General features: G+C 36.4%; 1 protein-coding gene across 2 annotated transcripts in view; it reads right to left on the bottom strand.

Annotated features, from left to right (window-relative positions):
- The window catches only part of LOC139138121 (patched domain-containing protein 3-like), a 67,799-nt gene extending 52,340 nt beyond the window's left edge, over positions 1-15,459 (bottom strand). For both annotated transcript variants that reach the window (XM_070706343.1, XM_070706342.1), the window contains exons 1-8: positions 14,969-15,459; positions 12,099-12,345; positions 10,169-10,239; positions 7,285-7,404; positions 3,120-3,267; positions 2,477-2,574; positions 1,023-1,143; positions 534-657 (exon numbers count right to left, since the gene is read on the bottom strand). In XM_070706343.1, coding sequence (XP_070562444.1) covers positions 534-657; positions 1,023-1,143; positions 2,477-2,574; positions 3,120-3,267; positions 7,285-7,404; positions 10,169-10,239; positions 12,099-12,345; positions 14,969-15,072 — 1,033 coding nt within the window. In that variant the 5' untranslated portion in view covers positions 15,073-15,459. The remainder of the gene's footprint in view (positions 1-533; positions 658-1,022; positions 1,144-2,476; positions 2,575-3,119; positions 3,268-7,284; positions 7,405-10,168; positions 10,240-12,098; positions 12,346-14,968) is intronic.
- Positions 15,460-15,726: the final 267 nt, after the last annotated feature.

Raw genomic sequence — 15,726 nt, forward strand, 5'->3', positions numbered from 1 at the left:
CTGGCAGCCATATTGGATCGTATCACAAAAAATTGACGTGCATATCTATGACATTGGTCAATGTCTTTGTACCAACTTTGAATAAAATCAGTTGAAACATGTCTGAGTTATGGCTCTGTACATGAAAAAATCGTAATAAAATGGCCGCCTGGCAGCCATATTGGATCGTATCACAAAGAAAATTGACGTGCATATCTATGACATTGGTCAATGTCCTTGTACCAACTTTGAATAAAATTGGTTGAAACATGTCTGAGTTATGGCTCTGTACATGAAAAAATCGTAATAAAATGGCCGCCTGGCGGCCATATTGGATCGTATCCCAAAACAAATCGACGTGCATCTGTATGACATATGAAGTAATCCTTGTACCAAGTTTGAATGAAATCGCTTCTTGCATCTCTGAGATATCTGTGTGAACGGACGCACGCACGCACACACGCACGCATGCACGGACGCACGCACGGACATGACCAAACCTATAAGTCCCCCCGGACGGTGTCCGTGGGGACTAAAAACATTGAACTACTCACCGAGAAGGAGAAATGGCAGCACTGTATGTACTGGGCCATAGAAAAAACCACATGCTGAAGACAGTCCAATAGCAACCAGTATGGAGAGACCAACACACAGTACACCACCTACAGCCACATAAAACTGAATGAAAATGATGGTTTAGTTGTTTCAGAGATTTGTAAAGTATGCCTTGAATACCTTTGTATTCACTGAAACACATTTCAAATCCACTGCATTCTTTCACTATTTATAGTGTCGTAATGAAGAAAATACATTCAACTTTTGTAAGAGTTAACGTACACATGTTTACACACTAATTCTTTTAGGTTCTTACTGTTTGTTGCCAAACAGAGAAACAAAATAACCAATGACATACAGTTACAATCCTTACGGCTCAAAGCAACTTTGGTCAAAATTTCACAAAATATTGAAATGGTAAATAACTTGGTACTTAATTTACCTATACATTTTTGCCTGTAAAGTGTAAGTATTTGCACAAAGCTTACCTTCTGTTCAATGACAGTGAATCTTCCTAACATGATGGCAACATAAGCAATGATAAGCATGTAACCAGCTGACAACAAGGAAACATCGCCTTGTATACTCTTGGAACTCTCTTCTCCAAAGCTACATTGCAGAAAGACAAGAGTATTGGTTATGACAGTGTTTGCCTCTTGATGAAGAAATTCAAGTTGCTTCAGAATTCTTTGAAATTATACTGACTATAATTCAAACAGGAAAATTACTGATATCGCACAGTGTGGAAAGAAGCCTAAATCTTTGGAATTAAAATAGCAGTGAGAATGATGTTTGAGGAGAAAACTGCATAAGGCTTCAAATTTGACATGTGCATGTGGCGTAACACAGACCAAAAAAACAACAAGTCACACAACTCCAGTATTTTAGGCAAGAAATAGTATTTGATTTGTTCATTGTTTTTATTGATAATTGACAAGAACAACAATGATTTATCCATATTTTGGAAGTCTCATGGGAATACAGTAAACATGCAGCTGGAGAATTTCCTCTACATGATAATTCATGATGCAAAGTAAACTGCTATGCATCTTAGGAATTTAACATAAAATCATGATTGTAACGAATATAAAATCTTCATCTCTGTATTGTGAATTGTTCATTTTAATCACCATCAAGTCATCTCTGAGATGACACAGCAGCCATGAACCAAGCAATTTACAAAATTTTCCACAACTTTATTGCTCTATCTTTCACTATCAAAAATAAAAAATACATGTTTTGGAAAAATTAAGGTCACTTATTCAAATTCTGCAATTATTTTGAACCCTTTCTCATTCAAAACATATAAATAGCGTTGATCGCGATTTCGGGTTTGTTACTAAATATAGCTGCACGCGCGCGACTTTCGGACAAATATGCTGAAATTCGGACAAATTTTGTCGTTGTATGCGCGGCTGTTTTTGCAGCTTGTAGTCTCAGTCATCAATTCATACGAATAAGTGTGACGCTAAATAGCCTTTCTAACACTCGCAGGTTTTATTTTCGTCGTTTATGCAGAAAATGCGGACAAATGTTTATTTATGCATATTAATGAGAGAGAACAGTGACGTCATTTGCGATCAGCGCTATTGCCATGTCTGCAAGGTGTAGTGAGTTTTGCAGCCAAATATTACATACATGGCAATGAAGTTACTTGAATCAGTGTTAGGGCCTGTCACTTACAATTAAAGCTTTTCACCTCTCCATGTATTTTCTATTTCTTTTATGTTGCTGACAACATTTGCAGTGCTCAAGGTTAATTACAATAAAGAATTGAAATTCAAATGCCTTATTCAACAGTTCTACGGATAATTTTGAAGAATATTATTACATTCTTATTTGTACATGTGTATAATTCCTGATTTTATGATAAAAGATATCTTGTGTTCTTGTGAAAGCAATAAATTTTATATGTCTACAACTGAGCTAATCTTGTTCTTACCCAAAAATGTTAAAAACAAAAACAGAATCAATATTGGTTTGTTCGGTTTTACCAATCTCAAGTACTTTTTCTTCAAAAGCATCTCCATTTGGATCAACCTGAAAGCCAAATCAAAGTCAAACTTTACAAGATTCTGAGTAATTGGTTTCTTTGATAATTTTTGAACTTGAACAACATTTAGTACACAAACTGCAGACTCAATGCATTTACGTTTCATGAAAATCTTCAGTTCTTGCTATAACCCTTGTAATTTTATGTGCCTTTGTACCGGTATAACATTTTAAATGAAAAATACCTAACAAGATTTTAATTTCTGTAGTTCACCATCTTTGATAATATGGTAGTATCTCATGTCTGTAACATCTTATTCAGGCAGACATTAGCTGATTTGTGATCACACGACAGAACATTGGAGATAACTTCCTAGCTCCAGGCGTTTTGTATTTCCAGCTGATGGTATCACAGCTTACATTTAATCCAAAAAAATCTCTGCATGGACTGCAGAAATTAAAACTAACATGAAGGATATTAATTTCTATTGTTGAGTTCCCATTTAAACTGCACATTTAGTAGATTTACTAAACATATCATGCTGTTGTACAAACACAGATCTCCATTTAGGATTTTTACAGTATCACATTACCTCATCTCCACTGTCTGGATCATATTCTCTGTTGTCTTCCAGCAGAAAGTTCATTATTGTGGCCCTCGCTGATATAATACGATCACTGCCATCTCGAGTAATACCTCCTAGAAGTTTTTCAATGTCTAGTTGGTTGTAGTAGACAGGACTGCAATAGGCAAAAGAACCATTGCAATTACACTATGTCAAAAACTCATTGTGGTTGATAAGATGAGTTTCCCTAGCACTTCAAAAACATTATTAATTATAGAAATAAATACATAAGTATCATCATGACCATTATAGGGTGTTGATTAGTGAGGAATTTCCTTTGAATCCGTGTCTGCTGTAGTTGTATCGTACCGGCCGCGTACATAGGGCAGAGCATGGTGGGCAATACAGAATCTTTGGGTAAATAACAAAATCTGTGATACCAGCAGTTTACAAGTTTTGATAGCTTACCTAATTTGCTAATTATGATACAAGATATTCTCAACCACCAATCACGATGATGTATGATTTATGTCAGAGTATTGACAAATGCAAATCAGCTGGTTACACCAATTCATTATTACAGCATTTTACAATCACCATTGCACATACCAGTAATTTTTATGCAAGAGAGTCACCACAGTAAATACATGGAATAAACAAGGCTGCAATATTTTATACCCCTCTATAAAATCATGAACATGAACCTATATTTATAGTTGATGACTCCATTTTTTGCACTGGCTAACAGACATAGATCATAAATCAACCAGGAAAATTGATTTATTTTCATGCTGTTTAGAAAATTAATTAAACAGATGTGCTAATTGCATGTGATGGTAGGACTTATACAATTACCGGGGGGGGTATACACTCCTAGACAGTACGAATGCACTAAAATAGTGTTAGGGGAAATTATTATTTGAAACTACAGTGATACCTCTACTGTCCATGTCAGAGCTATATAATTCTTATATTTATTCAAAATAAATAAATAAATATAAGATTGTTTGAAGTCCACATTCACTTATTTTTTAATGAACTGACGATCATGACCAAAGACCGTGAAATACCTCTGCTTATTACTGACAATTACCTCTTACTTCATATACACGTATTTGGTTTAAAAATCATTTTACTTATCCATTGTGCAAGTATCACAAATTGTAACATGGAAAAAATAATACAAAGGATGACATAAATGTTCAGGTTGTCTACCTGATCAAGTCACATTTCTTGAATCATCAATCAGATTGGATTGAGAAAACAAAGTGTGCACATAAAATCCATTGACATCTAAACAGATTTCCTTTTCCAAAACTCCATTGAAAATGGTTTCAAGGTGCCAGATGCATGTGAAAATTCAGAAACATCCTTGATTGGTAAATCTCTGATGTTGAGAGCTATTACATTAGTTCACAGTGATTTAACCCTGTTCAAATCAATATATACCATTGTACTTAGAACATTCACACCCGCAGTAATGGCATTTAAGGTCCCATTTTTGCCAACCTAGCGTGAATGCTACATTCAGCGTTGCAATTATCTCAACTCACTAGAGGTATTGTCATTTTTTATTGCACAGTTTGTGACATATTTTCAAGGGTGTTTCACAGAGCAACATAGTATAATGTATAAAAGGTTTAGAAAAGTCATTGCTTTGTTAAGTATAGAACTACACAACACTCAGACGTAATCTCTGAGATTACTTTTCAACCAGAAAAAAAATGTGATTTCAATAAGACTTTTGTTGGGCAGGATAAAGTCATATATCAGCTATTGCCCAGTCTGATTTCTATTGTCATACTCAGAACCATTGCAATTAACTCTTGGTAACTCACTGCCTAACTCAAACACCCCTACCAATGCCAGAGGGAGGGATTACTGCGCACAATAAGTAATCTCTTGTAATTCCAGATCTTATAAAAGATAATACATTTATGTGCAGATTTTGCTCTACTCAAGGCACATATCTATCAAGTGGTATTGTGGTAAGGTTTTCAAAGATGTGCACCTGCCTATGAATTTTTAAGTTTTGTTGCTTTCAGGAAATCATCACCATTTTGAATGGAAAAAGAACAATCACTGAAAATATACTGGTAGTTTACAAATACCAATATTTGCAACAAGCCCACCCAATAACAGAGAGACGTAACATAGTTCTTCTGCTATACTATCTAAGATCTTGAAAATCATAAACATGATTGTATATATGGAGATCACAAATCCACCAGAATAATAAGGACTCCTGCTGGGTACACTTTACTCAGTATTCCTAACTTAGCACTGAAAATAGATGCCATTAACAGTATTGTAATAAGCTGACTCACAAGATCAATTGTCATTTTTTATCATACAGTCTTGCTTTACCGGTATGTCAGTTCAATCATCAAGCTTGCTATGCTACATGTACCATAGGGAACCCAGACATCTGGTTGTTGTTGTTGTTTGTATTGTTGTTTATATGTTGTTGTTGTTGACAAATACTATATAATTTCAATGCGTGTGGGACAGCTGTGGTGTTGACTCAATCACTTAATCCGCTGATACGGACATTAGTAAGTTGGCAATGTTTCCAGAACAATTGCAGTGGTGTATACACAAGTTGGAGAGGAGATAAGGACTTGTCGGTAACATATAAAGCACTCAGACGGTGTGGAGTTGAACTCTTTATTTGAAATATCACAGTCAAAATTAATAAAATCAAATAAGGTAAACCGTTGAACAAAAAACCCTCCTCCCCATCCCAGGGGACTTTCATCTGTCCCCTGTGGTTTATCTGGGGAATGCAGGCAAGCTTATTTACATATGAATTTAGGACAAGCCTGATATCAGTAATGACTGCTGATGTCATTGTTTTTGCTCGGTGAAGCCATTCGCTGTGGTGACGTGCCGAAACGAAGGCTCCAAAAATCGGTACTTTTCCGCGATTTATTTTATTTTCCTCGGAAGTTTTCTTTGAACAACTGTCATTCCCGATCAACATTATCACTAGGTAACAAAATATGCCTGCGTTTAGGTTAATGCACGTTTAATTATCAAATGCCGTGGCGTCGAAGTAACAAAACAGGTTTTTTGCGTTTTTCTCGAATTCAATGTGTGAATGAGGTGGCCTTCTTTGGCACCTCTTCAATTCACGCTCACAAACACCAGCTGCTTGAAATTCACACAGTCCATTGGAAACATAATGAACTCAAAATCCGTGTCTGGGATTTCCTTTATATGCTTTTTTTTTTTATGCGCTCTTCAAGGTGTTGGACAAAGGTGCTATTCAAGGAATTGTAATTATCACGCCATATAATTTGAACAGAGATGCCGAGAAAAAATCGCAGACACGGATTTGAAGGATATTGTCGAGGCTTGTCAATGAAGAAATTTCAACCAGAAATCTTGCAGCGTGCTCGCTATTAAAGGAGGGAAAAACGTATTTTGGAAGGTTCAGCAAAACGCTTGTCACGCGACTCTCATGCAAATAATGACCGTGTACTGTGCTTGGTCGGATAGCTCTATATCAGGGCTTTCAGAAAATACCTATATACTTTATTGGGTTTTGGGACTTCTTTAATTGAGAAAAAAATATAAGTCTGAAAGTGTCTAAAAGGTATTTATCTACCTTAACTACTTTGCAAATATGTTATTCAGTTGTGATTGGCCTTGTACTATCATGACATTTTATTCACTTGGGGTTACAGTTTCACTCTCATGACATTTTACATTTTATACATATACTGGGGGTTTCCAATATTTCATCATATGTTGTTTCACTATGATAAATATCTAATTATATCATACCAGTATATTGATAGTGCAAATACAACAATCTGATTGGTCGAGACGTGAAAAGAACCATGGTATATTGGCGATATACCACGGTAGGCATACGCACAAACTCTCAGCTTGAGTAAAAATTCGTTTTTGACGTTCCACGCCAGAATTTCAATGTACTGTTATGATATGATAGCAATAAATCACACCCAGCGATGGTATACAACAAGATTTTGACCAGCTCACTTCATATATGCACTCGCTATTGCTCGTGCATATATGTCATGAACTGGATAAAATCTTGTGGTATACCATCGCTGGGTGTGCTTTATTGCTTAATTATCACACCTGTTCCTGTATTCTGAAATCATATACAAGTTGAAGTAATGAAGAAATGTAGCTCAACAGATGTTTGCTTTTGTGCCATTACCTTGTCAAATTTCCTGTATTGATCATGTCTAAAATGTCATTTGTAGAAAGATTCACAATGACCGTCTCGTTGAAAGACCAGAGTTCAAGAAGACTGTTGGATAAGCACTGACCGGCAACCCTAGTAGAGAACAGAGAGAAGTTACATAAAGTACAATTCCTTTGTGTTTTGATGATTTATTTTACTTCTAAACTTGAAGAAGCTGAATCCCTCAAAATAGCCTCAAATTAATTCTTATAGAACACCACACTGTACCTCAAAATTGTAAAACAGAATACAGTGAAGATTAGTATTTTTCAGCACTTTTTGACAATAATCCAATAATCTAATGAAGAAACAGATACCAGAGATGTTAATAGCTTTGAAGTGGATGTGAATTTAGAACAAGGGTCTTGTGTAAACATCAATTCAGCTGACCTGGAAATGATGATAATTACACTATAACAAATGACATGGAAGAATATTATGGCATTGTATGCCCCCTTCAATGTCAAGGTCACGCTACACAATAACAAACGACATGGAAGAATATTATGGCATTGTATGCCCCCTTCAATGTCAAGGTCACGCTACACAATAACAAACGACATGGAAGAATATTATGGCATTGTATGCCCCCTTCAGTGTAAAGGTCATGTATCTTCTTAAATCTTAGCATTGGGAATACTGGTATGCCTGGAAAAGCTTGATACAGCTTTTGTATACACAGAAAGATACATGTATCTGATGAAAATTAACACTCTACAGGTAGTTGAAATTTAAAGTCACATGAAAAACATAGCGACCAATTGTTTCCAATATTGTTGGGATATCAATCAGTGTTCTCCCCAGAAAAAAGTCATAGAGTATCGGCTAATTAGCAAAAATTTACATAACATTAAGTCATGAATATTTCTTTTAATTATTTTCGTTAAAATTTATGAAAAAAATTTAAACCTGAAGATGATATATTGTATAGTGTCATTTCCTCTGTGTTCATGTTGAACTGTACGTATTCCGAAGGACTTGGGGAGTCTAATCACAAACCGGTATCTTAGGGCGTCTACCTTTGTGACGCAGCAAAATGGCCTGTCAATAGGGCCGTTCACAGTTTACGTCACTGTTCTCTCATTAATATGCAAAAATAAATATTTGTCCGCAATTTTAGATTACGCTTTTGAAAATTACGCATGCAAGGACGACGAAAATACATCTCAGTGGGCGACTTCTAGTGTAACAATGAATACTAAAAAACATATTCACGACTCAGAGTACAAGCTGCAAAAACGGCCATGTATGCAGCATCGACAAAATTTGTCCGCATTTCAAGCTGCGTGTCCAATGTCGCGCGCGTACAGCTATATTTAGTAACAAACCTGTAACCGTGAACAAGGCTATATGGCCTGTCAATATGTCGGCTTCAGTGTGGTTGTTTGGATGCCGTCGATATTTCTTGTCAAACTTTGAGACTTAAAATGCCACATTTATCACATTTATGTTGTTTTGGACAAAAAAACGATGAATTCTTTGAACAAAAAGGTTTGTAAATGGCTGGTTTGTATATTATCATTGACGGAAAGACGGTGTGCACGAGTCAATTGAGAGTACAGCGTACATGTACGCGTGTAATAGTAATTGACAGACAAGAGACACTGACACTTCAGAGATGTCGTTATGCTTTACCACTGAATTTCCGAGGCCCTACAACCTTGATTTACTTCTTCAGTTACAAATTAATAGTGACTGTTGGCCCCTAGAGTTTATTTTAGCATGTCTGCCACAGGAAACAAACTTGTCAACGGTCGATGGTTTGTGTTTACCGTAATTCAAACCTAGCTGCCCGGACGCAGCTGTCAACATTCTTGATAAAGTTACGGACGACCGTCTGTCTGTTACCAAATGTCGATCTCTTTGTCCCATATGCAACATCAAATCACGTTTGACACCTTTTTTGTTGTGAATTATTTAAAAATAAACTTGTGAAGTACACTTTTTGTCCGTCACTGACAATAAACTTGCTGGTGCACCGTTAATCAGCTACCCATTAGCAGGTCATTTGTACACGGCAGTTGGCTCAAATAGGGTATCGGATAGCGTATCGGCCGGTGTGAAAGCATATCGGCCCCGATACGCTAAAACCCTCTGCGGAGAACACTGTCAATAGAAATATTATCATATTGTTTGTATGTTAAAATAAGACATTTCAATTTTAATTGACTTGGCTTTAATGAATTTGGGCAATATTACCGTTTAGCAATGAGAATCAAATTTATTAGCTGAGATAAGCTATGTAATGGCTTGTCAATGTAACTTGTAAGCATCTACAGGTTGGCAGGGTTAAAGGTCAAGTGGCGTGTCTAGTCTGTGACATGACTCATTCATTCTACCTTAACAGTTACTTCACTAAATCAAGAATGAATTCTCATTTTTTTTCCCAATGAGTATAGATATATTCACATTGTATTTAGTTAAAACATCATTACAAATCTCCATTCAGATAATATCTATAGTACAGCATCACAAATCAACTTGATAACTATCCCTTTTCTATTAGTGCAAGATAATGACCCTTAATCAATGTGGAATATTCATGTACCTCGGATCTTGCATTGTATATCCCTTTTTATAATAGACTCACTTTTACAATATTTATTTACATGTCATTGTTTTCTATGAAAGTCAAGCGTGTACATGTATTTTTTTCCTTTTAGAGGCCACTTTTCAAAATATAAAATACATAATGTAGATTTAGACCAGATTTCATCATTGTTCAGATTTATTATAAACTACCAATCAAAATCATTATCTGATACTCAGGCTTAGTCATACACATCTTTGTAAAGATAAGGTACTTTGTACTGTCCAATCCTCATACCATATACCATGTATATATGTGTACACTTACTTGTAGCACACTGTTTCCCAGTCTACTCCAGATGCATTGATTGACTTCACAGACTTGTCCAGTTCCAGCATCTGTAAGCATAAACGCCTAACAATTTTCAATTTTCAAAGCAACTTACAATTTATCTTATTGTTTTATAAAGTTTGAGAATGTTCTGATTTAAGTTGCATCAATGATATTGTGCTCGCATCTGAGTGGTGTATAATGTAACTAGCATTTCTTGTCTCACATACATGTAGATCAATTTCCAACAAAAAGCCAAACACTGCCAAAAACTGAGTTAGCCTTGTCATTACTGTGCAAACAATTCATGACGTCACAGGTTTTACTTTGTCGCAGTTTTGCTATAACAATTCCTAGAAAACTGCCTGGTAACAAAATCTCTACGAGCTTACAAACTGAGAGATCCATAGACATAGAAATAGATATCATTTGAATGCTGGCTCCAGAGTTAAAACATCAAGTAATCTACAGAAAATACATATATTTTGTTGAAATTAAATTACTTTTGGGTTAGGCAAAGGTGGAATTTATTTTGTTACAAACAATTACCTCTATACTTTCCCAGTTTGGAAAATGCAAATGACATAATAAGTCACCATTCATCTTCCACTCATCATGACAAAGTCATTACAGGCCTGTGTCAGGCGTCACATTGTCTTGCTAGGAAATTCACTCATTAAATGACAATTGAAATGGAAAACAAAAGGCCATGACATGTCCGTAATAATCTTACTGAACAAACTTGATCCCTGGGATCAAGTGCCCTACCTTTTAAGCAAATTGTGGTTTTTGCCAAATGAGGAAATGTTTGGAAATAATATTTAAGTATTTGGTAAAGTCAATCCAAGAATAAGCCAAGTTCCTGTGGTTCTGGGTTGTTATATATTGAATTGTCTGGACAATTTTTTCCTTTGTGTTATCCACAATAGATGTGTCAAAAGTTCTAGGATAAGTACTGGACCTTAATCCTCTTTCTCCCAAGTTGTACTTGCTGCAGCGTTCCAAGTCGATACATGTTGTGATCAAAAGCTATTGTAAAATCTTACAAAATGTGTCTGTGACTTTTGTGTGAGGTTTTAGATGGTTTACAATTATGGGATTATCTTCTTGTTGGTGATTAATTCCTAAAAACTAGGATAGCCAAACAATGTCACACATTACAACCACAAACATAGCAGCATTTGTACAGGGAAAAGTAAAAAGTAATTTGTTTTGGAGGACAAAGTAACTGTCACATGTTCCTTGAGTGAACAATGATTACAAAACACAAATCACAGCATTTGCAAATATCCAACTTTCAGAAAATATATCCTTAAAGCCACAAAGCTGCAAATGTGTAATAAACAGATCTCAAAATATCCTCAGTTTTCCAAGAGTTTTCAAGAGATGAATAAGCTCCTTTAAAGACTGAAAAAGTGTATAACCCAGTCATAAGAGTTGAAAGTGGCATGTGAATTCAAAAGTTTTAAAATCATTTTAGATTTCCTGGCATATTCAAAAACTAATCATGTGACAGAGAAAATAAAAATTACAACAACAAAATGTCAGCCATCATGTGTTGTGCATTCAAGTAAATGGCACCATGCTTGTTCCTCAGATGATCATGATGTGTATGTACGAAATACTGCATTAAATTTTTGTACTTTTCCATGGGGCACCATTTTAAGAGTGCAGAACCTATTTATTATTTAACAACCTGTAGGCATGGTCCAAGTGCGCAGTGATAATTCTAATATGTCCTTCAGTTAGCACATTGACATGAACTTTGGTTTGAAAACAAAATAATGCATGAAATTCGCAGCTATTGAGGCTTTAAATTGAGTTATAAGCTCGATTGTTTGCTGAGAATTCACAGTTTGAGAGGGCACAACACTTGCCCTCCAAGCTAAAAGCATTTATGATGAATCTAATTAAGCCATATACTAACCGCTTGGAGTACAGCTGGTCTCAATACATTTCTATCCTCGATGATGAACTGTGAAAATCTTATATCATTGGAGAAATATTCATTCACCCAATACAAGTTATCAATGGATTGTGACCCCATAGGAATCCACAGTTTCTCTCGTCTGTTCTCCTCCACAAAGTTAAGCATTCCGATGGCAAATCCCATGGCAACAAGGACAGAGAACAAAATGGTAATCCATGGATACTTTCCGACCAACTTTCCATGTCTGAAGAAAAGAAGAAACATTGCCAGGGTGAAATGTGGGAACACATGGCATGTGAACAGCTAGGTGATTCTAAAGATACTTCATTCATCAACGTGTATTTTTGATCAGACTGTATACCAGTCCAAGAAACTCAGTCAAATCACAAGTTACAAATCCACCACACATCTGATGTAGCGATGTGATAACACTCTTGAACTTCAAATGAGATCCATTACTTATAGGTACATTATAGGCGCAACAGTTGTTCTTACATCAGGATTCTTTACACTGATGTGATTTAGTTCGATCTGCTAAATTTCAACAAATTATCATTAAACAAATAGTTCTCACCATCTTAAATTGTGATGGTATTGTTTCAAAGTAGTTGAGCCAAGCTTGTTGTGCGTATCTACATAACATAAATAATGGTTATGCAGACACACACAGCCTTGTGTGAATGTGAGTGACAATGCCATACCCAGCAGAAGGTCTCTGTCATATCATATGATGAAAGCCCCAAGCTTGGCACTTTTCCCTATGATTCAAAGAACGGGAGTTGATGAAGCCCTAAACTGCAACTTCCACCACTATTTTTTTCCATTTTTGCAATAAATTGCACAATTAAGTTATAATTGGCGAAAATGGCTTTTCTGGATGAAGTAACCCCCCAGCCATCACATTATGTTAAAATCTGCCTTGGTGAACTCCCCCTTTAAATAATGTCATCAGTGAAAATTGCTCTAGATTGAGATTTGGATGTGAATTCATTCTGATTTCCATAGATACCGACATATGAAATGGCTGCCAGGGAGCACATTAATCATATTGATAAACAAGCCCACACATATATGTAGGCCAGGGTACCTTTGCCAAGTTATGTACACTACTACAGTATATTAACCCTTTATTGGGTACAGGGTCAGTCCAGGCCTGCTGTATAGATTATTTGGGAGCCATCATTATTTACAGCTGGGGGAGGGAGGTCAGAGTAATTTCATTGGAAACTCCAAAATTTTGAGTACCCCCTGCTAACTATGATGAGTTTGAGTGAGTAACACCCCCTTTCTAACTCAGAAATGTTGATTTAATACCCCTTGTATGCGTATTTGTAAAATTTACATAAATACAGCAATAGTTTCGACCTTTCAAATCCTGATGTGCCCTCCTAGATTATCATTGGTTATCTCATGATGGTTGAAAAAAGGTGAAACCAACAAAATAAATTTCAAAGTGACAACAAAATACAGATATAAAACTCACACTATAAAAAGTATACAACCATGTACTGTTTAACTTGGATGGGTATCATGACAAATCTGACTGGACAGAATTTGAAAGTACAAGAGGAGAACACACGAGAGGCTGATGGGGAAAGAGTCAGAGGGGGCTGTCCCCGGCCCCTATCTTATCTGGAAAATTTGAGAAATTGATGTGTGCAGTCTGGTGCAATCTGAAGGGGAATCGATCCCAGGGATCAAGTTTGTTCTAGCCTGTAACTGGACTATGAAGGTGTCAAAGCTGAACCATGCCTTTAAGTAAAATTCTTAGAACACCCTAGGGGGAGAGCATGAGAGGTGGTTCCCCTCTCGTATCGAAAATTTTAAGAAACTGATGGGTATAAAGTTGCAATCTGAGAGATGACATTTCAATTTATTTTGCACTCAGTAAAATTGTTTGAAAATTACATTTAACACTGATATTTTTATTACATTTTTTTCATGATCAGTATTTGGTCACAATATTCAACAACCAAACAACAACGATACATTTTGTAAAAAATAGTTCTCAGTTTGCCAGAGACAGAAGACCAAAGAAAATGTAGGAATGGAAAATCTGTCCAGTTGCCAGCTTCTAATGAAAGCCTGAATATGGTATGGAATGGTTAAATGTTGCCAGCTTCTAATGAAAAGCCTGAATACGGTATGGAATGGTTAAATGTCAAAATGGTTGTTGAACTGAAGTCAATGAAAATCTATGTTTCTGTGATAATAAAGGATGAAAAACAACATTTCAGTTTTATCCTAGATCCTGTGAAAAATTTGAGAAACTGAAATTTATGCAATGGTGCAGCTGGTGCAAGCTGAAATGTGTTTTCGATTTGTCTTTTACTAGCAAAACTGGTAGAATACGCCATGGGGGAGAGCACTAGAGAGGGGTGTTCCTCTCTCGCAATGAAAATTTTGAGAAATTGACCTGTGGAATGGTGGGAACTAAAGTAGAATCGTACGCAGGGCTACCACACGAGTGAATCTGCCAATATTGAATTATCAGGACAACGAAATTATCTCGAAATCTCCACAGACGTAGAGCTCGATGCAGTCAATATACCTATAATTGATTCTATGTTCTTTGTACTGAGCTGTTTACATAATTTAGTACGATAGCAGATATCATTTCCCACACTGCGCGTAATGCAACAGTGCAGACTCAGATGTGCGCCGGTGCAGACGAAACCTCGAGCTACTGTTCTGGTCGCGTCAGTGCTGCACCGAGAATCTGTTTAGCTATAAATTATGCTCAAATTAGCTAGACTTAGGTAGATATAAATCTAAACACTACATGAACAATAACGGCACAACACTGATCTGTGCGCACAGCTGAGCTAATCCTTTATACACCGTTGGGCAGGGCAGTGGTATCTTACCTGTAGAAAACGCTTTCGAGAACAGTGACGATGGCATTACTGCAGGTCTGTAGACAGCTTGGTTTGGCATTGCCGTTAGATTCGGAGTTCTTAGCAGTGGCCATCAAACAGACGCGTTAAATAAATTATATTGGTAGTGAAGTGAGAATGTTGGCCTTGACAGTCTCGGCGATGACAATAAGATAAACCAAAAGAAATGAAATTTGGTCCTGGCATGTACACTATTGTATTAAAACGTTATCAACAAATGGTTGCGGTATGGCTGTCAAAGATACAGTTGAAGGAGCGAGAGCGCGCTGCCGAAACTGACGGCTTGTCAGCCAGAATTTTGAATATCTATAAGGAAACTGTCATGCTCAGCTTGGATGATTGGTGACGCTGCCGGCATCCTACTTTGAACTCCTAGAAAGCCGACTCTATCTGTAATCTATACAAGGTCACCTTCAACACCAACCGCTCTCGCTTATCTTTTGTTATGCAAATATCCTTCTGTCGAACGTCGAACAAACAGAAAGAAGCTCTCGCAAGCGTAGGAATATCTCGAGACGGTACGATCAGACTATATGACGGATACTGCGTAGGGTACCTAAAACCTTAGTATTAAAATTTATGTATAGTTAAGCTTTGGGTGGCAGCATATTTCAAAATTTTATAATTTCGGATTATTGAAATTCATTAAAGTATAATCTGTGTTCGAGGATCATTACGCCTTATATAACTGAACTTTTCAGGGATTGATCATTCGTATATATGGGGGA

Source organism: Ptychodera flava, chromosome 8 (assembly GCF_041260155.1).
Source record: "Ptychodera flava strain L36383 chromosome 8, AS_Pfla_20210202, whole genome shotgun sequence".
NCBI lineage: Eukaryota > Metazoa > Hemichordata > Enteropneusta > Ptychoderidae > Ptychodera > Ptychodera flava.